The sequence below is a fragment of the Lissotriton helveticus genome, chromosome 1_2 (genome assembly GCF_964261635.1).
Source record: "Lissotriton helveticus chromosome 1_2, aLisHel1.1, whole genome shotgun sequence".
Lineage (NCBI taxonomy): Eukaryota > Metazoa > Chordata > Amphibia > Caudata > Salamandridae > Lissotriton > Lissotriton helveticus.
Window position 1 is genome coordinate 164,200,573 of NC_136058.1, and position 26,708 is coordinate 164,227,280.

General features: G+C 45.8%; 1 protein-coding gene across 1 annotated transcript in view; it reads right to left on the reverse strand.

Annotated features, from left to right (window-relative positions):
- The window catches only part of SCP2 (sterol carrier protein 2), a 336,550-nt gene that overhangs the window by 138,410 nt on the left and 171,432 nt on the right, over positions 1-26,708 (reverse strand). Inside the window, exons 8-10 of the mRNA XM_078670520.1 lie at positions 26,053-26,139; positions 7,268-7,418; positions 6,700-6,847 (exon numbers count right to left, since the gene is read on the reverse strand). Coding sequence (XP_078526646.1) covers positions 6,700-6,847; positions 7,268-7,418; positions 26,053-26,139 — 386 coding nt within the window. The remainder of the gene's footprint in view (positions 1-6,699; positions 6,848-7,267; positions 7,419-26,052; positions 26,140-26,708) is intronic.

The window sequence follows — 26,708 nt, forward strand, 5'->3', positions numbered from 1 at the left end:
TTTTGATTAACATTTGCACCTTAAAACAACAACAAATCAAATAGTACATTCTAAATTACATCTATTCTTCAATCATTCATATTCTCTTCATACATTCATCCATTCATCACACACCCTTACCACACACTCTCAGTTTCTAATTCAAAAAGAACATAATTTTACTTGAATTATTTACAAACAAACAGCCTTGGGATAAATATTTGAATATTTCAAACAGTTTTAAGCTTGAACGAAATTCCTAGGGCTGAACGAAGAACTGGTCTACGTGTTTCGGACTCACTAAATTATGGAGAGTTCTCTTCAGGACCACGTAGCTATTGGACAGTTCATCATTGAAGAAAACAATGTGTTCTGGAGGTGCCCAAATGTTTTTAAATGGAAAATAGTTGCTGCTGGACTTGTTCAACTCTGTAGTTGCAGTTGTTCTCGTCTGTATTTTGGTGCAGGGTGAGTTCTTTCAAAAAGGCGTCTCCGCAATTTCGCTGTGAAGTCATTGCTGATGGTAATTTCTGTTGCCTACCACTTTGTGGTGACTATTCCCTTAACTATTATGGCTAATGCTGTGACCATTTTCTTAGTTTAACTTTGAACAGTTGTTACTGCGACTGTTTGCTGATGCTGACTAGAAAGAAGAGACTCCGAGAGTTTCTAGAACTACTCTTAATGGAAAGCTCAACTTAATTGTATTCTATAAAGGCTTCTTTGAATCTTGCTCTTTTCCAAAATGACTATGGGTTCTGGTAGGTTAGGAACTGCTTAGAAAAGAATAGGGTTGAATTATTTTATGGAACATGCTGTAATTTCTTTTTTTACTTTAATCATGATTGTCTTGATATATCTGTAACCAGATTTATCTGATTTTACTAATCTGAATAAAAAATAAAGGTTTTTGAAGAGATCCAAAAATCTCATGATTGACTGAAATAAACGACTAAAATGATGATGTTTATTGAGATGTCCTTGATTCATGCCCCATTCTAAAATGATGGCAAAGATCCAATACAGAGAAGGATAATTTGGTGTGGAGCTGGAGACCCTATATTGTAAGTCAAGCTTTGAACTGATTAAATTAAAAGAAAAAACACTTTCCTGCCAGCACTTCTACGTCAAGCTGTTTACCTCAGTTATACTAAAGGTATCAAATCATGCAATCTGCTAGTTAATAATGAATACTGATAAAAAGGCACAAAACAAATTCTGGGATACCCAGGGTTTCTTTTTGGGAAATGAAGGTAAGCAACAGCAATGCCTTTGGACAGAATTACTCTGGCAGACACTTGTGGGGCTTAGAAGTGGAAATATGTTTTCATATACCCTAGATATTATCCAAATTCCTATACTTGAGCTAAACAGCAAAATTCTGGTAACGTTTCTGGCTACTCGTTGCATTTAGTTTTAAAACTGGGCGGGACAGAATCCCTGAAACCCGCTGAACCCATAACCAGTCTTACCGGCATCTCTTTTAAAAACAATCGTTTTTAATTGTTTAACTGTTTTATATTGCGTTTGGCACTTCATTTTAACCTTGCACTATGCACAATATCTTTTACTTCAAACCCTCAAGTTATTTGATTGTTTGTACTGCACATTGTCAATGGTCATCTGCTGCCTTTCCTCGCCATGGTCCACTGCGGCTGAGTGCCGCTTGAGTGGAGGGCGTTTCAGGAAGCAGCGGGGCCATTCATGGGGCATTTGTGGTCTTGGAGAGGGCGGAGCAACATTCCTGTGCACTGCCCTATATCAAACTGATGTGCCAGTGTATGCGCGCAACAGGCGTGCCGCTGGAGCGCCTAAGGCAAGCCCGTCTGCGCCCGGCTGCACCCTGCCGGGACCAGGGGCCAGGACCCCAGCTTCCTGCAAACCAGCCCTAAGCACTGTTCATCGCTACACAAGATCAACACACTCTTAGCTATCTCTCAATATGTAGCGATTGGCAATACACTCTGTACAAAAGCCTATCCAGGGCACACGGAGGGCCCGTTTTCCTGTCTAGGCTGCCGATGGAGCAGCATAACACCATCAGACTGGTCCTATAAAGAAGTGGACTTGTGTAAACTGACATACATTTATTTTATTTGCCAGGTCGGTACCAAAACATTCCCTCGAAATCTGGGACACTCCCAATGAGAGGAACCCTGACCTGGCCTTCATAACTGAAACCTGGTTGGACAAAAACAACTCCCCTGACATTCTAATGCCCTACCGGCAAATTACAAAATACTCAAACAAGACATACATGGACGAAAGGGAGGAGGGATAGCTATCCTGTTTAAAGATTATCTGATCTGCCTGCATGTCCATGTGGCACAATTGGGAGAGCATGAAATACTACCATTTCAGCTATCCAAAGATGCCATACGATACTCGCGGGAGCAGTGATCTATAATCCCTCTGGACATCAAGCCGAACTCAGCACTAGATAACTCACCCAACTTCTCCCTGTCTGTTTTAAATATAAGAACTACCTAGTAATAGGGGACTTTAACATCCACTTTGAGAAGGCAAACAACCCTGCAGCAACACACTTGGAAAGTGACATGCAAATCCTCCAACTTAAGCAGTAGATCACAGGGCCCACACATATTGCAGGGCACACATTAGATTTATTATTTTCTAACATTGAATCCACACTTATCCAGAAGATAAAACCTCTATCCTGGACAGATCATTCACTTATATCCTTCTCATTCAGTCTGCCGGTAAAATCAGTGAAACCCGGCAAACCCCCGCAGGTTGCCAACAGAGCCTGGAGGCTAGTTACCCAGGACTACTTTCAGTCCCACTTCATTCCCGATTATTATTAAACAGATTTATACCGCGCATAGCTGCCCCAGCAACGGGAGTGTCCCAGCCCAATCTCGGCATTACCTGTACAGTGTAACAACCAGGTGGGGAGAAGAGAATTACGCTGGGAAGAGCCAGGTCTTTATGGCTTTCCAGAAAGATAGATGATCTCTAAGTCCTCTGATAGTCCTCTGATTGGGAGGGAATGTCACAGTCTTGCCGCCCGAACTTTAAAAGAACGCCCCCAGCTCTGGCTCTCAGAACTCTGGAGGTACATGCCAAAGCTTGGTCCGCTGACCGCAGGCAGAGTCTTGGAACATACTGTGTTAGCAGGTCAGATAAAACCGGGGGGGGGGGGGGGGGGAGGGGCTTGTCGAGTTTGGATTTTATGGGCGACGCATAAGGTCTTGAAATGAATTCTTTTTTCCACTGGTAACCAGTGTCGTTTTGCTAGTGACCTAGACACAGAACTTGTTTTCGGCAGCGTCAATAGGGTGCGGGCTGCTGCATTTTGTATTCTCTGGAGGCGCTGAATACAGGATTTATTAGCACCCAAGTAAAGGAAATTGCCATAAACCAATCTTGATAAGATTGTAGCCTGTATTATAGTCTGTCGGACTTTGGGCTCGATAACATGACGTCTCTGAGTGCTCTCCCTGTAAACATGGGAGCAGTTAACCTCGAAACAGACATCTCAAAAGTGTTGGACCTATGTGCCCCCAAGCTAAAACCTAAGCCGACAAAAAAATAAAACACTCCCGACCTCAGGGCACTTAAAAGAAAGCGTAAAATGACAGGACACCAATGGAGGCTGTCCAAGCAAGAATTTGACAGATTAAGGTACAAGTCTGAGCTTAGGACCTATAACAATGCCATTAGAAAGTCTAGAAATACTTTGCGCAACAAATTAAGGAGAACTGTAACTCCGCAAAAGAGCTGGATAAAATAGTTAGGAAACTTAGAAAACCTGCAAATATGTCCCAAACACTGCCCCCTCAGAAGAAGCCTGCAAAAAAACAATCTGTCGATTTTTCTTGGATAAAATCAGCAAAATCTATTCTTCCTTCAGCCCAAACACCACGGCAGATTTAACTAACTGGGAACACCCGACTCCTCACCCAGATGCCCCATCTAGCTTGGGTAATGTCTCCCATCTTACAGAGGACGAGGTCCTAAAAGCGATGGGGGAAGTGAAATCAGGATCTCCCTTAGACCCCTGCCCTCATTTTATATTTGCCCGGTATTATGCAGTATTATGTTCTTATGTCACTCAGCTACTCAACCACTCTCTTAACTCTGCTGCCTTTCCTGAGGCCTGGAAGCAGGTGGTTGTGACCACCCTGCTGAAGAAAGCAGGAACAGATGTGCACAACCCTGAAAACTATCGGCTGATTTCTCAACTTCCATACCTCTCCAAAGTTTAGGAGAGGTTAGTAAACAGACAACTATCCAACTATTTAGAGTCCAATGATCTATTAGACCCCTCACAAACCGGCTTCAGGGCTGCCAACAGCAAGGAGGCAACGCTTCTGACCGTTCTAGATAACATCAGATCTCTGACCGATCAGGGGGGAGCTGTAGCCCTGATATTATTGGACCGGTCGACCGCGTTCGACATGGTCTCGCACAATCGATGGCTGGAAATCATGCATGAAAAAGGAATCCATGCCAAAGCCCTACAGTGGCTCAGCTCGTTTCTGAGTAACAGAACACAAACGGTACATCTGGGCCATTACTTTTCTAAACCCAGCGCCATCGGCTGAGGCGTGCCGCAGGGAGCATCCGTGAGCCCTACACTTTTTAACGCATAGGTGTCATCTTTGGCGAAAATTAGTAAAAAATGGGGCCTCAGCATTTGCTCATATGCGGATGATACACATTTGATGGTAGCACTCGAGGAAAGGCATGATGACATCAAAGAAAAACTGAACAACAGCCTCTCAGAGATGGCACAATGGATATCAGAACATTGCCTGAAATTAAACACAGGGAAATCAGAAATCCTGCTCTATGTAGGAGTCAACCTGATTAAGGATGCCACCTGGTGGCCACAAACCTTGGGAGATGCCCCATCACCCAAGCAATGTGCAAAAAAAGTTAGCATCCTCGTTAATAATACCCTTTCCATGAAGCACCATGTGAGGGCCCTGTGTGGAAGGGGCTTTGCAACTCTGAAATGGCTAAGAAGACTCTTTCCCTGGATCCCACTGGAGTATAGAGGAACAGTTACACAGGCCTTGCTCATCAGCAAGCTAGATCATGGTAACACTCTGTTCGTAGGCATGGCAGATTACCTCTTTGCACGCCTGCAGGTGCTACAAAACGCTGCAGCCAAACTGGTGTGCAATAAAAGCAGACTGATCTCCGCATCGATCTGCATGAAACATCTCCACTGGCTACCCATGCGACAAAGAGCAGTGTTCAAGCTACTCAGTGGTGCACATAAGGCACTGCACTATGGTGGATCGAGAATTTTACAGAATACAATTGAATTCTACATTCCCACGAGGTGTCTACGGTCACTCCATCAAGCGCAGGCCAGGACAAAGCGTATAAGGAAAGTGAGAGTAGGAGGACGTTCATTCTCATATCTGGCAGCAAATTAGTGGAACGAACTACCCCAAGACCTACGCCTTATGGCAGACTATTTAGCTTTTAGGAAAAAAACGTAAAACTTATCTGTTTCCCAAGACCTAATAACTGACAGATCTACTCCTCCCGCTGGCAGCCGTACGACGAATTCTCGCTACCTAGCGCCATGATATCCTTCAGGATGAATGTTAGCGCTCTATAAATAAATAAAATAATTTTCTTTGGCAGGTAGATACTCAAAATTCTGCTCATTATGTTTTGTATTGTGTGGTAGTATTTGTCCGAAAATTAGATCCAATTTTGTCAAATCCATACAATGAAAAAAGATCAGCTTGCTATAGACTGAATTCTTCCCTCAAGGTATGTTTCTCATATTCACAACTGCCTTCCCATCCTTATTATTGTGCAGCATGGTTAAGTGGAATGCTGCATATTGGATTGTATAATGAGGGAACTTGTAGTGTTTAAGATACAGATCCTTTATCTGTTGACTGTAGAACTCATTTTGGTCTCTTATCTTTTTTTGTGAAGGAGGTTTTACTAATGTTCAAAATGTAGGGCTATTAACCTAAATTTAGAAAGAAAAATAAATATGAATTCCCAAAAGAATGTACTACTTAGCATTTCTCTGTGACGAATGAAGAGAAATATGCAGCAGCAAGTTGAATTAAAGGAGATGGAAGTCGGGGTAGCAAGCTGTGGTTTGTCTTGTAAGATTGTGAACGCCCACAATTTGGGGGCTTTCACAAACCAATATCACACCTCATTCCATCCTGAAAATGGTTGGAGATGGAACACCGGTGGGAAGGGAACCCCCCCCCCCCCTCTTAATTTTCTGAGGGTGGAGGGGTGAGAGAAGGGAAATATATTTCAGGTGTGGGATGAAAGGGGAAAAAGTGTGCACCCGCAAAAGAGGCTTAATTCTCTAGATGCCAATTTCTAGGCTCATTGGCATATAAAACTATGCATTTCTTGTAAATGCAGTAAATGTATAGCATTTAGTTTCTGTAATATGTAATTCACTGGATCACACTGCAACAATCGGGCAACACTGGAAAACTATAATTTGGCATACAAACAAAAGATAGTACCAGAATTCACAATAATAAGGCGATTTGAAATTTCGAAACCTGGAGATTATACATTCTGTAGTAATGTGTACGTAGTAGTCATTTGCATTATTGACCCTTTTACCAGGCTATAAAGTAATTTGTTAGCAGATAAGAGAGAACAAAGCAAGTAGAGAGGAGTTCTAAAGGAATAGAACAAATAAAAAACAAACAATACAGGTTATTGAAAAAGTCTGGCTTTTGGTAAAATTACCTATTGGACAAAGCCCCAAGGCTTCATAGGTAATGAGTTCATTGGCAGAGAAACAGTCATGAAGTTCAATCACATCCACATCATCAGGCCTGATGCCGCTTTTTGCATAGCATTTGTCAGCAGCTTCTTTGCTCATATCAAAACCAACCTATAGGACAGAAAAAAACAATCAAACAAATCTAGCATCTCAAACAGTGGGAACCATACCAGGCAGAAACAAGGACTACTTGGCTACTGCATAATAATATAGCTGAAGATAAAAGTAGTCTAAACCAATTGCTTGTTTTGGCATAACCACGTATGCACACTTGTCAAACTTGACACAAGACCCATTTCTCATTGCAATGCAGGTCATTCTTAAATTTGCATCATTATGTTATACAAATAAAGCAGAACAAGAGGAACTATATTAACAACTAAAACAGTATTATATTATGATTGGTCATAATATGGCATTAATTTAAAAAATATGTTCTTATTTTTTCACAGTAATCTAAAATTCTTCTGTGATCGAATTTATTTATCCCGATAAACGCTTAATGAAGAAATGAAAAAAGAAATCACATACCGCTGAAATAACACTAGATCCATCGAACGTGCTGGACAGATCGGTAACCATCTCTTGTGCAACAATTTCAACAGCTTGGTGCTCAAGTCTGTGTTTCCTCACAAACTCCTCACTTGCCAAAATAGCAGCCGCTGCTCCATCCGATGTTGGGCTAGAAAATTATTCACATTAAATTAGTTGTTTGCACCCAGAGAGATCTTTCACTTCCAGCAGCAAAGAGAAAATATTGATAATTAATGAGATCAATGAACTTTCTAAAGTTTCATATATCCTTTCGCAGTCTGAGATGGGCCTGAAAATCGATGAAGAAACCCTAAGCATGAATCGCTCTCACAGTGTTCTACTGTAGTTGCTTTTGATTTTCATATAGCCTTGTGGTGAGAGCATCAGAATGAGAGTCTAAAACTCAATCAGAGGTACTTTAAATTAGAACACCATCTTGGTGAATTTTGTGTAGGTGGTGTTTTCAGCATGAGTACCTTTAATGTATGTATTCTGAAGCCCAATTCAAGATAAACGCAGAAGATACCGATTTATTCAACTAATCCAAGAATGAAACTCCATGGTTAGACCCCAGATGCAAAAGTTTCCATCGAATATAAGGCGAGCTCTAGTGGAAGGTCCTCTGAATTTCTTAAAGACCTTCATGCAACAAGACTGAATATTACAGAGAAAAGCACATAATAAATCAAGGGTCATCTTGAGACTGACATAAATTCTAGTTTAGGATGCGCTGCCTCTGCTGTAGAGAGCCATCATTTAAACACAGAAAACAATGTTTTCTATATTTGTGACATGGGTGGTCCGCACGATTGCTTTTGCTAATACCAACACATTTAAAAAGGCTCTGGAATTGGTAAAGCTACTAGCGTCACTCCCACAGCATTGTCAAAGCCATTCTTGATGTTAATTAGCTATTAACTTATCACCTAATACACCTCATGGAGGCGATCCAGACTAAAGGGCCAATTTAGAGTTGGTAGACGGAATTTGCACCATTGGGATGATGAAGGACACAGCCTCACTGTACATTGACATGATTGACTCTTACGGTTGTTGGTGTTCATGTAGGAAAAATATGTCGAATGGTACCGTCAGCCATTTGTTGTTCACAAACAAGATCCCATAGTGGTTTAAAAAAAACTAATGGCCCCCATGCCTGGGAGATTCCCCTCCCAGAGAGCGGGGGTCCTTTTGGTTATTTTCCTGTGCCTCACCACTAGGTTGTTTTTGGCAGTGATGGACATGAAAAAAAGGCATTATACTGTTGTTACATTTCCAAGATGGGCCCATGTAGCGAAGCAGCTTATTTCTTACATTGTCCTATTTTTCAGCAGTGACCTTTTGTACATATTTGTATGTGCGACAATGTTGGATTGGGTTGCCTGAAACTAAACTTGTTTACACATCTAGCTTCACACAACATTATCACAATGCCCTGAACATCATTTACAAAGTCTCTTCTCGCACTATGTACAAATGTCATCTCTATCTTCATTCACGGGGCGACAGGGCTATCTACATATCCAAACCACAACTAATCTATACGCACATCGCAAGCTGCTTTCTAATATGAAAGTTGAGCATCCCGATAGATTAGGAGAGGAGGCACTTCAGCTAACACTGAGGGTCCCTGCATACTAAGACTTCACCATGCAGCTGTCCGAAATCTCATGAGGGGTGTCCAGTTTGTAACCAAGATGGGGTCCATCACTCTCTCCCAACAGGTAAAGGAGTTGGATCATCCCTTGGGGGGATTCTTGGCTCCACACCTACACACCCTCTTGCTGCACTTAGAGTAGGGTTCACATAGTAGGAGTACGCTCCATTACGGCCTAGTTTCATATGCCTGCATATATACACTGTTCAGCGCCATGGTAGAACTATATCTGCTATTTACGCTTTTGGTGCTTGTAATCACTTTTATCTTCTTCTGTCTATTAATCATTGCAGCACCCAAGTATTTTATACAATAATACATTGGTTCAATAAATATATCGAAAACGTCCCACAGTATATTCTAGGTATACCTCTCTGGGAATAAGTGAGCACAAGTGATTGAGCGAAGGGTTCTGTACAGTTTCCACGATCACTGAGGGGTCAGGGTTGTCATGTTCAGTGGTTGCCACAAACTATTTGCTCCCTGATGAGGTGGGGGGGGGGGGGGAGGTTGGTGGAACTGTGAGCTAGTTGGTCTTTTGGCCAACATATCCTACGAGTGTGTCCAGAATCAGTCTAGGCATGAAAACCCTTAGTTTATGTTGTCCAACAAACACGCAGATCCTACGGATTGGTAGGAACCACACAACACTGTCTCCCCTAAATTGGACAGAAAGTATAATGCCCTTCCTGTAAAACCCTCTACTCCATCGGGCCGCCAGAGGAAGTATTCCATCGACTGAAAAAATGAGGCCTGTGTCGACAGAAACCTTATGGGCCACCGGTCTCTAAATGAGATGAGCGGACCGAGGGTTTGACGGGCAGTAAACTGTTGTGTTTCCGACTTCTTACCCTGTCCACCATATCCTAAATCAGGCCCCTCAGTCATTTCTGTATGCACAGTACAATCAGTTGTCGACAACTACATAAGTGGCTTCTCAGGCTACAGAAAAGGAAATCATTTGCAACAGAAAACACAGTAAAGAAAAGTTCAGCATCCCACCAGTGCCATCAAAATAGGACAGTCCACAGGACAGTGCCAAAAAAGCAGTGAGGTGGCTGTCATTATAAGGAGATGTGATTTTGATATAAATTAATTAGTGTAAGGTACAGGACATAGAACAAATGTGACTTCTAAGCAAGTGGTATCAAGGCATCAATGACAGAAGTTGCAGCTCCGGTGCATAAAGGAACTGTAATCTAGGACACATCAATCAGTCCATAGCCATTGCTCTTTCTGACAAGATGTCTAGTTATTTCAGCCCATCTTTCTGTGTTTGCTCACCAGTTTCGCCTTGAGTGTCAGTCAGTTGGTGGATGGAGCTCTTTGAGCGAGGGCAGGTACTGCTGCAAAGTTTATTTACCATTGTTGTTGTGAAAAGAACAGCTTTTTAGTGCTATGCTGCTGTGTGCTGCCATGAAAGTTTGTGATTAGGACTTTTAACTGATTTTCTTTGGGCTACAAGGTAATGGTCGTTGTAGGGGATCGCCGAGTCAGACTTTACCTGCCTATGCTCTCGTTTTAAGGGTGGTCACGTAGAATTTTCAAAAGATGTCTGTACACCTGGCAGGTGCTCGTGAAATGTTTGTGTCTACAAGTGCGTTTCCATCTTCCTGCATTGATGGCAGGGCATCTTAACATTGCATTGACTGCAAGACAGTGGCGTTTCTCTACAATAGTTTCTGTGCTTGTGTGACTTTGCTTGTGATTCTGTTGTTTTAATTTCAGATGAGAATAGCGCGTCCTCTTGGTCACTCAATGTATGACACAAGCACTTCGGTGTCATGGCAAACCTAATCGCCAAGAGAACCCATAAGCACCATGGCCATAGAGGTAGGTATTGTTCTCCATAGTGTTGTGATTAAAGCCTCACTTGGGCTAGGCAGCACAAACATGATATGTTATGTTAAGTTAAAACTATTTCTAAAGTGCACATTCAACGAGTGGTTTTATGGCGCTGAGGTAACTGAGACATAGCTTGCAACAGGCCATTACTCCTAAAGAGCGTAGTCTGTAAGAGCTTCCTAAATGCAGTGTAGCAGGAAGTAAACCTGGAGAGCAAACCTGGAGCCATCAATTGTCTTCCTTTAAAGATAGGGATAGTGAGGCCCCAGATTGAGCCTGGGAGTATCTTTGAATACGGGCTAAGACAAAAGCAGGGCTGAGTGACTTAAAAATGAGGTACACTGCATTGAAGATTGAATGCTGTTCTACAGGAAGCCGGTTTAGGTGGCCAATGAAATTTGCTAAAGGGATTAAGATAGGCATACCTGAACATAATCTTTCAGCCAGTGAATTCTGGGAATAGCTTCAGAGAAAAAGATGCCATAAAAACATGGACGAGGCCTGAAAAATAACAATTAATAATTAAATGGTCACCTAAATATAAATTGGGGAGTTCGTACAGAAATATTCAAAACAATGCTTACTGCTATTTAAAAATGGTCCCCTTCGCATCAGAGGAAAGGTAGCGTAAAGTCTTAAATATTTTGAACGTTAATCTCTTGTGCATACTGTATTTAACAGTCACATACAGTAATGTTGGGAAACAAATCACCATGAGAAATCAATGGCCTTCAGCATCACTACAAACAAGCTTATGTGTCCACTGGTACTTTAAATACAGCGTAGACATGTCTGCGTATTATTGGTGAACATAACCATCAGCAATTGAGCACTCCTGGACAGGAGGCAAGTATTTAGCGACCTTCACTCTTGGAGGACAGGATCTTCTACCACAGAAGGTGTTATGTCCAGAAAAGAGATTGTAACTAAGGTTGGTGGAGCTCTGTGTATCTCATCTAATACATACTGATACATCACTGCAGTGCAGGGTGGTTGTGAAATTCAAACCAATGAGATATGATGAAAGTCAGTGCACAAGTACACTCTCTTCTTATTGCCTCTTAACAAACTCCTAAATCATACTTCTACTCCAGGGTAGATAGGTGTAAGATGCTGTATATTATAGGTTGCAGTTCTGTCTCACATAGGTAGCACTTGCCATATACTACGATAAGGTAAGGAGTTATGCCACTACAGAGAGTGAATGTGTGCCACCATAAGAAAACTGTCTCCTTGCCAATTAATCAATTATATAACAGTGGTTAGTTTGTTTGAGGTGGGGGCTAGGGTAGTCATTTTCTATACGTCTCATTCATAATTCTGTGGTGATACCGTTGCAAAATTATTTTAAAGAGACATTTTAAACAGACAAAAGTTATAACTTTAAAATTAGTCCAGAAAGAAGCTGCCCTCCTACCAATGATACAATATCTCTCCAGTCTTTAGTGGCACAGGAATGGTTTCCTTTGACCAAAGAGATTACACTTCCAAGTTTCTCTTCATGATCCACAAGTTATGGGCTCATATCGCTCTCATTAAGAGTATGTGAGGAAATGATATCCTTCAAGAAAGGGTTGAAGACCTGACTCTTCCCAGCTTAGTGGTCGACTGCTCAGTTAAAAAATGTTATGGATAAATGGGGCTAGCACCAGTATTCCTTCGAGGTTATAGTTGCACTTTATAAATGTTAATCCATTCATTTGTGCAGATATACAATTCAGTTAATACTCCCTATAGCCGGTTTGACCAGAAAGATGCACATACAAGAACTGTTTCTCAGTAAAGGTATTAGGCCTTTTACTGATCTCATTTCATCATGGCTTTCAGATTATCAATACTGGAGGTTGCACTATGTATGTCTCCTCCAAACAGACTAAGTTTCTTCCAGGACACCAGTCAATCAATCAATCAATCATTTGTAAAGCGCACCACATACCCGCAAGGGTCTCAACGCGCTGGGGGGGGGGGCGCTACTGATCGAACAGCCGGGTCTTGAGTATTCTCCTGAAGGTCAGCAGGTCTTGGGTCTGACGTAGGCTCAGTGGGAGGGTGTTCCATGTCTTGGCGGCGTGGTGGGAGAAGGATCTCCCACCGGTGATTGTCCTTCGGATGCGCGAGACGGTGGCGAGTGAGAGGTCGGCGGAGCGTAGCTGGCGGTTGGAGATGTAGAAGGAGAGCCATCTGTTGAGGTAGGCTGGGCCAGTCTTGTGGAGTGCCTTGTGTGCGTGGGTGAGGAGCTTGAAGGATTTCCTTTTGTTGACGGGGAGCCAGTGCAGGTTTCTCAGGTGGGGGCTGATGTGGCTGTGGCGTGGTACGTTGAGGATCAGTCGTGCTGAGGCATTTTGGATGCGTTGTAGTCGTTTGATGAGCTTGGTCAGGGCTCCCGTGTAGAGGGCATTTCCGTAGTCGAGTCTGCTGCTGACAAGGGCCTGGGTGACTGTCTTTCTTGTATCTGTTGGGATCCATCTGTAGATCTTGCGGAGCATGCGGAGGGTGTTGAAGCAGGAGGAGGAGACGGAGTTGACTTGCTTGGTCATTGAGAGTGTTGAGTCGAGGATGATTCCCAGGTTGCGTGCGTGGTCGGTGGGTGTCGGGGCTGCCCCCAGTGCCGTAGGCCACCAGGAGTCGTCCCAGGCTGAAGGGTTGGAGCCGAGGATGAGGACCTCCGTCTTGTTCGAGTTCAGCTTCTGATGGCTGGTCTTCATCCAGTCGGCGACGGCCTTTATTCCTTCGTGGAGGTTGGCTTTGGCTGTGATGGGGTTCTTGGTGAGGGAGAGGATCAGCTGAGTGTTGTCGGCGTAGTAGATTATGTTGAGGTCATGCTGTCGGGCTACGTGTGCGACCAGTCATGTTTGGGCCACACAATGAGACATCTAGCTATGGACTGTCCCTTTATAATTATTCAACGAGCTCTACCTAACACTCCCCCTGCTCCCTTCCCTCAGGCCTCAGTCAATCGGTCTTGACGGGGCGGAGCCTGGAGGCGGGACGTTAGTTGAAAAGGCTGTTCCCCGCAGTAAGCCGGCAATTGTTGATTATTGTGCGCGCTGCTCGCTGATACCGCGCTGCTTTGACTTAATAAGGCGCGCTTGTGGACAAATTGAAACTGAATTTGTGTGTTTTTTAAAACTTGCTATTTCACTCACCCTCCTCGAATCGCGATCCCTAAGCTCTACCTAACACTCCCCCTGCTCCTTTCCCTCAGGCCTCAGCCAATCGGCCTTGACGGGGCGGAGCCTGGAGGCGGGACGTTCAGGCCAAATGCAGATCTTCCCACGGGAGCGCAGTGGACGGGCGCAGCGGGTCCGCGCCAGACCGGGCCCAGAGGCCACGAGCTCTGTGCAATCTCTCTCCTATTCCTCCAAAGCTCTTAGAGAGGTGCAATCTCCATCTATATTGCTCCCTCCTGGCATACGCGAGATTATCTCGTCCTTAGCCATCTCACGCACCACCCTGAGCTCTCCTGCCATCAGAGAGCACGCAGCCACCCCCTCTGTCAACACTCCGCCCCATGCGCCAAGCAATGATACGTCTCTCCGGGTCCTGTACCTTAACACGCGTTCCATGGTGAAACATCAGCTAGATATATTCATCTTGCTGACCACGGAAAAACCTAACATATTACTACTCACCGAAACTTTGCTTACCGTAGACTCCTACCCGGACATCCTTGCCGCTCTCCCCCCTGATTACTATATTCTCAATGTAAACCGTCCATCTAGCCGAACTGGGGGTGGGCTTGCAGCTATCATTAAAAGAGGCTCAAATCCATTGCCACTGCCTCCCTAGCCCTACCAGAGGTGGAAAACCTAGTTATCAATCTTGAAACTGATGCGGGCGCCCTTGCGCTCATACTCATTTACCGCCCCACCCTATGCCCTTGTATCCCATCTCTCTGGCCGAACAAATGGCTAGACTGATGACCTGCCAGAGTCGCACTCTTTGGAGATTTCAATTACTGGTTTGAGGACGACAGTGCGGGACCCCACGCCACTGAATTATTTGAACTATTAACCAGTCTCAACCTGGCCCAACAAATTAATATTCCCACTCACTCTAAAGGTCACATCCTCGATCACATCTGGACACACAATCTTACACTGTCCAGCCCAATCATCTCCCCCTGCATCTGGTCGGATCACCACCAGATTGATGTTACCTTCACAATCAGAGGCAGGGTAAAACCCCTCACAGAGGCAGGCGGGCTTTCCCGCAAATAGAGTTCCTACGACTCCCAAGGTTTCTTACATTCCCTGGCCGCCACTTGCCCCACCACTGATGCCAACTCCAATGTCGATCTGATGGAGAGGGATATTGTTAGTTGGCTTCAGACAGCCAGTAACAGGTTCGCTCCCCTTACCAAATACGTGCGGGCCAGGCATGGCAACACGCACAGATGGTTCTCGAGCGACCTCAAGGCACTCAAACTTAAGCTACGCCAACTCGAACGCAACTGGAGACGACGCCTTTTTGTTGCAGCCCGCAAAGAATATAAAAGCGCGATTGTCCTGGCCAAGACCACACATATCTCAGAAAGAATACTCTCTGCCCATAGCAAACCCAAGGAAATTTTTAAAATTCTGAACGACCTCTCTTCGGATGATAGAATTCTACCAGCTCAGGCCCCCAAACAAGAGACAGGCAATGCGTTGAACACCTTCTTTATCGAGAAAATTGTGGATATCAAGAATACCATCTCTCCCTCCACTCCCAGTCAGTCTGCCGGACCCTGCCTTATCCAACCCCCTATCTTTCACTCACTTCCCTGCCATCAGCCCTGGCATCCTTGTAGAACTCACAACCCGTATTAAATCAGGGTCCCCCAACGACTGTTGCTCTCCTTCTGTTCTCAGGGGGACGTTTTTCTTTCCCTACCACACAGTATCCTCCCCTTCCTGAACGCTTCCCTCAGCACAGGCACGGTCCCCAGCCCCGTTAAGGAGGCCATATTGGTCCCTCTGCTGAAGAAACCTGGTGCGGACCCTACCATCCTCTCCAACTATCGCCCCATCTCCCTTCTGCCCTATCTAGCTAAGCTTCTTGAGGCTCACGTAACAACGTGTCTTTCAAAGTTTATCGAGAGCTCCAGCTTCCTAGAACCCAACCAAGCAGGCTTTAGGCCGGCACATTCCACCGAGACCGTCATTCTGGCAGTGCTAGATGCACTAAGGGGTAATGCCGATAAGGGGGCCCCGCAGGCACTAGTGCTCCTGGATCTGTCAGCCGCGTTCGACACGGTGGATCACAACATCCTTCTCCACCGTGTCAGGCAGGCTGGCATCCAGGGTCCTGCCTTCGAGTGGATCAAGTAATTTCTCTCAGGCAGAGTGCAAGCGGTCTGCCTAGGCCCATTCACTACGTCCAGAGCGCCTGTCACATGCGGAGTACCACAGGGATCTTCACTCTCGCCCTTATTATTCAACCTGTATCTCCGGCCACTGATTCACTCGCTAAGTGGAAGATCACGGCCTGCAACTATGCCGATGACCTGGAGATCATCTTCCCTCTAGGTTCCCCCGATGCGGCCACTGAATTCCAAACAGCGATGCTCCACATACAGCAGTGGATGAATCACAATCAACTCAAACTTAATCCCGGGAAACCCGAACTCATCCTGCCAGGAAACAGCGTAGCACTCTGGGGCCCCCAGTTCTGGCCAACTGAGTTAGGCCCCTCCCCTACACCCTCAGGCTAGGTTAAAAGCCTAGGGGTGGTCATTGACTCCGATCTTTCCCTCAAAACTCATGTAGGGGCAGTGATCACATCCAGCATGTTCCAGCTATGAAAATCCGTAAGATCTCCCACCTGCTCTCGCATGCCGCATTGGTGCTAGTAGTGATCTCCCTGGTTCTATCCAGGCTTGACTTCTCCAACTCCCTCTACCTAGGTCTACCTAAGTCACTGCTTAACCGCCTTCAAATCGTACAAAATCAGGCAGAAAGATTAATCCATAAAACCCCGAAATGGCAATCGGCAAGGCCTTTGCTGCGTCAACTGCACTGGCTACCAATTGAACAAAGGGCTGCTTTTAAGACAGGCTGTCTGATATTCAAAGCTCTTCATTGCAATAGCCGGATTTTCTAAAGACCCTTATCACTAAGCATCGCCCAGCTCGCAATCTCCGCTCGGCCTATCTACACCTACTGATCATTCCTACCATCAAACTCAAAAAGCTAGGAGGCCGCAGGTTTGCTCACTTGGCACCAAAGCTGTGGAATTCCCTCTCACTGGCGATCAAGAGCAGCAGCACTCTATTGAGTTTCAGAAAGACCTTAAAGACCTGGTTATTTTCTAAGTCCGACCTCTCACAATCTCAGCGCCAGGAAACTTATGGTGTCAGTGCGCTTTACAAATTCAGGTTAACAGAACTTAACATAACATACCTTGAACTTGCCCAGAGACACTTCCACACCCACATCACACCTCCACATGAGCAACTATACTATTACATATGAAAGCATTACTACCACCACCCTCAACATTGCACTCCACTATACATGTTATACCATCATTTCAACAATAAAGTAGAACACCCCATGCAGTACTGTGCCACCACGCCCAACATAAAACCACCACCTTAGCCCAGCCATCAACCTGCATTCCATCAACAATCACAGGATCCCAGCACCACAGTTTGCTGCCCACTCCATCACAACTTCTTAATCACTAACCCAACGTACTCCCCTACTACTGCATTACCAACCCTCACCATAACAGTGACAATCTAACTTACGCACAACCAGCTCCAAGCTACTGTACTTCTACACTTTATCATCACACTACTATTCTCAGCACTACTCTTTCCGCCAACGGTGCACTATAACTGGACTGAAAAAACACCAAACAATTATCTTCTACACCACACAGAAATTCTTCCACCACATTCCGCCATACTGCCACCGCAGAACTGCCCTTACCTCAAGCAGCACACAAACACCACATAACATACCAATAGCCTAACCACCTGACAACCAACTCATGTAACCACACACAGAACACCAAACCGTCACCTGAACACAACCAACCAGGCACCATTTACCTTAATAGTACCCCACCAATATCCTATAGCAACATAAATCATCCCAACACCATACCCTACATCATCATACATCCATCACAAAGCCCAACCACTCACCACAATTAATTTATAACAGACCACCGTACTACAAAACTACAGTTAATTGCGGCCGCGCGCAGCAGGCGCACAGCTGGCGCACCAAAGGCACGCCTAAGGCAAGCCCATCTTTGCCCATCCGCAACCCGACCAGCACGAGGACCAACAACTGTCAGCTGTCCACGCCGAGCACCATCCACAAACCATTCTGCTGCCATCACTGCCTGCCAGACCTTCAACACCATCAGCACCCCCACGGCCACCAACTCTGCACCGAACGCCAACACCTCCGAAACCCTGAGGTGCATCCTCCTGAATGTGCGCTCCCTGCACAGACACGCAGTTGAGATCTGGGACCTCCTCGACACCCTCTCACCAGACATCGCCTTCTTTACAGAAACCTGTACAAACGCTTCCTCCGCCCCCGACATCGCCACCGCCATCCCCGACGGGTATGCTTCCTCCGCCTCCGACGGGTACAAGATCCAGAGGAAAGACTGCCCCAATCGTCCAAGAGGAGGACTCACCATCGCACACTAAAGCTCCCCCCGACTCTCCATGTCCAGCACAAATTACTCCCTCTCCACCACCAAACACCTTCATTTCCAGATCCAGACCAGCCTGTGAACCACACCTCGCGGCACAGACCTTGGCCTCGTTCCCCATGACCATCGCCGACCTCATCGCACCCCATGCCATTGCCTCCATGGACTACATACTTTTCGGAGATGAACTTCTATCTTGACAACCCCAGCAACCCAAACTCCACCACCCTCCTGGACAACCTCGCCAACATCGGACTGAAACAGCTCGTCACCACGCCCACCCACAAGGCAAGACACACCGTCGACCCCATCTTCGTAGGAGGCAACAGCATCCACTTCAGCCACACCACACAGCTCCCCTGGATGGACCACCACTGCGTACACTTCAGCATCGACAAACCCACCACCCCCAAACCTGCACTGCGCCCTCCACGAAGGAACTGGAGCAAAATCCCTTAGGAGCAGCTCAACTCCACCCTCAACCACGACACCCCCACCACCTCGACCGACGCCAACCTTGCAGCCAAACAAATCCACAGAAGGGATCTCCAACTGCGCAGACAAGCTCGCACCTCTACGCAACTCCGACAGACAACACCCCAGGAAGGCCACCTGGTTCCCCACAGAACTCCAGGAATCCAGACACACCTGCAGACGTCTTGAGAAGAACTGGAGAAAGAGCAAAATGCCAGAAGATTGCACCACCTACAAGAATGCCATGACGGAATGCCACCAATGCATCAGATCCACCGAAAGGACCTTCAGCTAAAACAAGATCCTCGCCAACTCCAAGGAACTCTTCAGCGTCATCCAAGAATTCACCAAGCCCCCCAACGAAACCACAGACATCACTCCCTCCCAGGACCTCTGCGACAAGCTCGGATCCTACTTCCATCTGAAAATCAAGGGCCTCTACGACCACTTCAACGATCAGACACGTGACTCCGAAACCAACTCCTTCTCCAGCGACGCCAGCCAGCCTACCATCTCCTCATAAACCTCAGTCACCACCGAAGTCACCACTTTGACCATGAAAGGCATCCACTCAGGAGCCCTCATGGAGCCCTACCTGCTGCACATCTACCACACAGCCGCCATTGCTCCAGAACTACGACGCACCATCAACACCACCTTCAAGACCAGCACCTTTCCCTACGACTGGAAATGGGCAAAAGTCAGACCTGCTGAAGAAGCCCTCAGCAGACCCCTCAGACCTCAAGAACTACCGACCCATCTCTCTCCTCCCCTTCGTTGCCAAAGTCACCGAGAAGATCGTCAATGCCCAGCTAACAAGATTCATCGAAGAAAAATCCATCCTCAACCCCTCCCAATCCGAATTCCGCAGCAACCACAGTATTAAGACCGCTCTACTCGCAGCCACAGACGATATCCACACCCTCCTCGACCAAGGGCACACCGCGAACCTGATCCTACGCGACCTCTCTGCAGCGTTCAAACCGTCTCCCACCGCGAAATCACCACCAGACTCCATGACGCTGGTATACAGAGAACCGCCCTCGACTGGATCCGCTCCTTCCAAACCGGAAGAACCCAAAGAATCAGACTTGCACCCTTCCTCTCCGAACCCTTGGAAATCAACTGCAGAGTACCCCGAGGATCGTCGCTCAGCCCCACACTCTTCAATATCTACATGGCCCTCCTCGCCACCATCGTCAGACAGCACGACCTCAGCATAGTATCCAATGCAGACGACACCCAGCTAATCCTATTCCCTCACCAAGGACCCCGTGACCACCAGACTCAACTTCCAGAAGGAATGAAGGACGTCACATCCTGGACGAGTAGCAGCTGCCTGAAGCTCAACTCGGAGGAGACAGATGTCCTCATCCTCGGACCTTCCCCCTCTGCAGGGACAACACCTGGTGGCCCACCGCCCTCGGCAGCCCTCCCGCCCCCACGGACCGTGCCCGAAACTTCAGCATCGTACTAGACTCCTCCCTTGCCATGACCCGACAGGTCAACGCCATCACCTCCAGCTGCTACAAGACCCTCCGCATCCTCCGAAAGAGCTTCAAACGGATACCCCCGAATCAAGGAAGGCTTTCACCCATGCACTCATAACCAGCAGACTGGTCTACGGAAATGCCTAAATGTCTAAAGTCTCTGCTCCACAAACTCCAGACCATACATAACACAACAGCCAGACTCGTCCTCGACATCCATCAACACGAACACATCACCCAACACCTGCGTAAACTCCACTGGCTCCCCATTTACTTTCAAGATACTCACCCACGCCTACAAATGCCTCCACAACACCAGACCCCAATACCTCAAGAAGAGAATCTCCTTCCACGTACCCAAAAGAAACCTCCGATCTGCCGAATCCCCACGCATCCACAGGTGGAAAAGCCTTCTCCTACATCGCGCCCAAAACCTGGAACGAGCACCCGATCAACATCAGAAGCGCCCCCTCCCTGAACATCTTCAGGAAGACAGTCATGACCTGGCTCTTCGACTGAATGGAGCTGATTTACCCCCCTCAGCACCTTGAGAACCTCACGGGTGAGTAGCGCGCTTACAATTCCCCTGAGTGATTGATTGATTAATTGATTGAAATGTTCTGCCCCCAAACACGGAACTACAGGGAGCAAGCCCCACATCACTCTACTACCTCTTCTCAACCCCATAACCATCCCCTCCTCCCCACCACTGCAAAATCACATCACTGCATGGAATTACCATCCATCTCCACCACAATGCCCAACACCACAATGATCACCACAAGAAATCATCCACCATAGCATCACCTACTGCCACACAATGTGTCACTGCTCTACTGCCCAACAGCAGCAGGCTTCTTCCCACAGTGCTACACTAAAACCCCCACCGGGGTGCAACCACTCCCCTGACACCATTGCTACTCCAGTGCCATCCATATGCCACTAAACTAACATTAATGCACTAACTTTCTCAAGCCCTACGCTTCAGCTATCCCCCTGCATGCACTATCATCCTCTGCACTGCTCTTCTCCCCCAAAACATTGTATTACCCACCCACATCACTATTCAATCTTTCTTCCTATGAGTGTATATAAGTGTATATAAAACAGCTTAAATTTTAACACACACAATAAAGGTACCTGACCTAATGGCATCCTCGCGGCTGGTTTATTAAAAGATTTATACTGTATGTAAAGTTCATCAAATAGGAAGTTGATAAACACTCGATAAACATGTTTTCATAGTTTGTGCTGAAAGGCAACTAGCGTTGGAAGAATCTTTCTGATATAGGCCCAAAGTTATAGTATTAATACCCTCTGAAATTCTGGCCAGACATTGAAACACTGATGGTTCTGGTTAGACCCGGTATCCCTGGTTGGCTGAGGTAGGTACCTTAGGCCAAGTATGGACCCGCATTCCAACGTCAGAGAAGGGAAGGTCACCTTTTTAGATAGCCCCGCTCACCCCTCGGTAGCTTGGCACGAGCAGCCAGGATTATCTTCAAGACACATGTGTGAAGAATTCGCAACCACACTCACAATAATCGAAGGATGACACTACAAATAGACCACACAAGTTTTATAAAATGAGTATAAGCTTTATGTAAAAAGATATAGGATAAGATCACATGAAATAAAACCATCATATGAGGTTGTGTAATATTTCTCCTGGCCGGTTGTTAGGCCAGCTAGCCCTTTTAAGTTCTGGCGATGTCAATGAGCACTTCTAAACATTCTCCTGTACTCCTAATCACATGACATGCAGTTCCAAATGCTAGAATCAGGTACTTTTGCAATGTAGAAATACTGTAATGCGTAACGCACCAATAAGACACTCTGAGATTAAGAAAATGCAAATGCATACCGCAACAATCAGGCACTTTGCAAGGCTAAACAATACAATGCGTAACCCAACCACCAGATATGTTGTTTTGCAACAATGAGGCAATGCCTATACACCAATCAGGTAATTCATTATGCAAGAATAATGCCATGCGCAATACGCTAATCAGGTCTTTCATTACGCAGGAACAAGGCAATGCGTCATACCACAATGAAGTAGTTCGTTATACAGAAATGTTGCAATGTGTAATACGTGAGTCAGGTACTCCATTCTCAGAAATTTAATACTACTTAGTACACTCAGGCCCCGATCACAGGCCCTTAGGCAGTCTCTCCGCCTCGTCTCCGACCTTCAATCAGCTTCTCACAGTTTACCCAAACACAGTACGATGTAATTCCAAAGTGCCGCTTCGCACTCCGGCCCCGGTATCACCACTTCTTTTGGCAATAAGGACCCCAATACGAGCCGAAGCAGAAGCTCACACTGCCAACACAAGAGAGAGGCCGAGAGCGTCTCCCTCCGAGCCCGCGCCTCACCCCAGGAGTCGACACACATTACCTGGGTGGCGGGACCCACTCTCCTCACCTCGTCCAGCGTCTGGGCCTCCAAGCAGCTTGTGGAAGGGCAACGGTGGCTCGGACCTGCAACTCAGCACCTCCGGGACTGCCGGTCCGGGCCACTTCACTTATGAAGCTCTCAGGCTGCCACAAAGCACACGCACACAGCGTCACTGAATCTTCCTTCACTCAAAGTGCACAATCACTGTGCACTCCACACACAAGTCTCCGGCTGCATGAAGATCATACGCACAGCGTCGCTGAGACTCACTTTACTCCGGTGCACACGTGAACAAGTCAAATCCTCACGAAAGTCTCGTGGTGCACAATGCACCCGCACACAACGGCGTTGAAAACTCACTTGGCCTCCGGTGCACACAATGACAAGGCAAATCCTCACGAAGTTCTCACAGGGCACAAAGCACCCGCACACAACAGCATTGAGACTCACTTGGATTCCGGTGCACACGATAACAAGGAGACTCCTTCGAGGGTTTCAGGCTAGACAGAGCACACGCACACAGCGTCTCTGAGACACACTAGGACTCCAGGTGCCACGATCACAGGGCACGCCTTACGAAGATCTCAGGCTAGACTGAGCACAGGCACACAGCATCTCGGAGAGTCTTCTTTGGAAACTTTTGTGTTGCAGTGTTTCCTAACAGGGAGCCAGCTCACCTCAGGCCCTTGGGGATAGCTACTTCAGGACACAGCACACAGCAAAGTCCTTAAAGCAGGGGGACACAGCACACAGAAAACATCCCTTTAGCCTTTCCTTAGTTGAAACAGCAAACTGCAGGCCAGCCCCAGAACACACAGCAAGAGCAGTCCTATCCATCAGTCTCTTCAGTTGTTTCTTCCTTTACAAAGGTCCTCTTGATTACGACGCAGCTCCAGTCTTGTTCACACTTGATCAAGCCATTCTCCCAAAGTTCAGGGACTTCAGCTCTCCTAGTTATACCCCTCAATGGCTTTGAAGTCTTTGCGCTTCAGGGGGCACTGACCCCTGTTCAAACCAGCTCTGGGTGCCTCCCTGCCAGTGACACCTCTCTTCCTTTGATTAGCGGGGGTCTGGATTCTCAATCAATCGGCAGGAGATGAGCCAATTGTTTTATAGCAGCAACCCAGGCCACTTCACCTCTAAGGGCTTCTCCTCCCCCTACACTCCAGCTGCAGGTCAGCCTGTTGCCGTCTCACCTCATCCCCTGGGTCAAGACATTCCCCAGATCCTATCTCTTTGAAATCCAAGACAGTCAATTCACAGCCAGGCAGAGACACACAGAAATGTTAGAGCACAAAACTCAGCCACTTCTAAAAGAGTGGCTTCTGAAAACACAATGCAACTACCACCTATATAAAAAGATGTGTTATTACATTGTGAGTTCAGACATACTAAACTTCATCTTAAGCCTTTGGGAGGACAGGCTGGAAAACATATTACACAGCCCTCCTCCCATATGTGATATGGGCAAGATGGCCTTTCAACAGTGAAAAATGAAATGTAGATTATTTCACTGTCAGGACATGACACACACCTTAGTACATGTCCTACCTTTCACATGCACTACACCCTGTCCGGGGGGACCCTAGATCTACAATAGGTGTGTCTTAGGTGCACAGAAAGGGAAGGGTAAGGTCTGCCAAGTGAGTGCACTTGACAGAACAACATGGCAGTTTCATAAACTGCGCCCAGGCCCTGCAATGGCAGGCCTGAGTTCCCTTTTTAAGGCTACTTGTGTGAGTGGCACAAATAGTGCTGGAGGCCTACTAATAGCATTTGCATTACCAGCCCTGGCACACATAATGCACTTTACTAGGGACTTCATTTAGTAAGGCAAACATACCAATCACGGACAACCAATTACCATTACTTTATACAGGGAACACTTACACTTTACACTAGTTAGCAGGGGCAAAGTGTCCAAAGTATCTAAGTTGGCAACACTATGTCAGAAAAAGGTCTAGGGGGAAAGCAAAACGTTAAGGGACTTTAGCCAAACAGAGATAAGTCCTACAGTTCTACTATGGTTTTAAAGCTATTAGCAACTTTCATTTTTTATTTTTTTAAATATTTGTATTTAATTACCTGGTGCAATCAAAAATCCATACATTTTATAATTGATTCAGTTTAAAAGTCCTTCTAGAAATATTTAAACAGTATAGAATTAAACAAAATATATGCTAAAATCAGACTTTCAGTATTACAGGGAAATTCATGTATATACACAGCATTACTACATAAATATCATGTTCAGGGGGAAGAAGATAAAAGACCTCCAGCCTTCAGACCTCCTAAAAGCAACTGGCCTCTTGAGTTGATTACCATCCAAAATATAATTAGCGTGGGCCAGTTTATAGGCGGGAATCCCTCCAACTCTTGAGGGGGGCCCAGATGTTCAGCCCCAACTTCCTCATCCTCCTGACTCTCCGGGTACATAGGGAGGATTCGATGTTATGAATCTCCAGGAGTATAGCTAGCCACATCTGGAAGGAGGGTGCTGTAGTATCCTTCCATCCTGCCGCTAGCAATATCCAGAGAACCTCTACACATATAAAAACAAAAGCTTTCTCTTCCTTATTAAGACCGAAGTTACAATCAGTTCCTATTATCATTAGGGTAGGGGATAGGTTGATCTTAACACCTAGCAGCCCCTCCCAGAACTTCTTAAACTCAGTGAAAATTCTGCTAAGCTTTTCACAATGATAAAACCACCAGATTAGCAGGCCCTTCGCGACAACTTGGACATTTATCGTCGTCCCTTTTACCCCAATCAAATAGCTTGGCTGGTGTACAATATAAATTAAACAGAGTTTTGTAGTGTTTTGTAGTGTTGCCAGCCAATTGCAGGGCTTTATCTGAGTCGACATCTGAATCCCCTAATTTCATCATCCAGGAGGCCTCAACCTTATCCAGGTTATCTTGTATTGTTGACATTAGTGACCTGTATGCAACTTTCAAATAGAAGAGCTTCATGCATAAAGAGACTACTACACATCTATGTTGGCAATCTACAAATCTAAAACTTCCCCACAGTAATATGCACACATATTATCTGAAACCATTTTGCCATCTCACTTTTAACTACTTCAAACAAATGCAAAAAAATAAAGAGTAAAAATCTGCACCAGAGAATACATTTCGATTAAGCATCACAAATAAGACTGGTTCTGATGTACTTCTTGATGGTACATTCAGAATATGAATACTTCCTCTTGACACAAAAGTAACTAGGATTTGTAGATCCAATGTTTCTTACCAGCACTGTAACATGGTCAGGTACTCAAATATTTTTCGTGAATTCAGTACTTGTTCCATACTGTATTCATCTTGGAACTGGGAATAGCTGCAAAAAATATAAATTGTAATAGTAAGCAGTGCAAAAATATAAACTAGAGGAGGGTATAGGACCTATCAATGTCTGAGCATGCAGGTGAAGCAGATAAGCATTACCACCACAATAAATACATTTATGTAGGATGTAGTGCATGGCATTTATCAGGATCAGTTGGGAATGGTTCCACATTTCATGAGTGCAAATAAGAAATGAGAAATAATACTATAGAACATTAATGCCAACAGTGTGGATGAAGAAGAATTAATCAGAAGCACAGATGAACAGTGGTAAATATGGAGTTGTGGCTACTGTGTACCTTTACGCTTACTCCACTATCTTTGTAGAGAACCAGGTATAACCCTGTGTGTATCCCTTCATGGCACTCTATATTGTAACAGCTGTGTCTAGATGAGTTGGTACAACTGAATTTGTGGCAATGGGGATGTACCTCACACGTGTACAGCTAACGCTGTGCTCCATAAACACTTATTCGAGCTGGACTGGGTATTTTCAAATTTATCTATGATACATTTGATTACATTTTTAATATTCAAGTTTGGCTGCAGTTTAAAGTAACT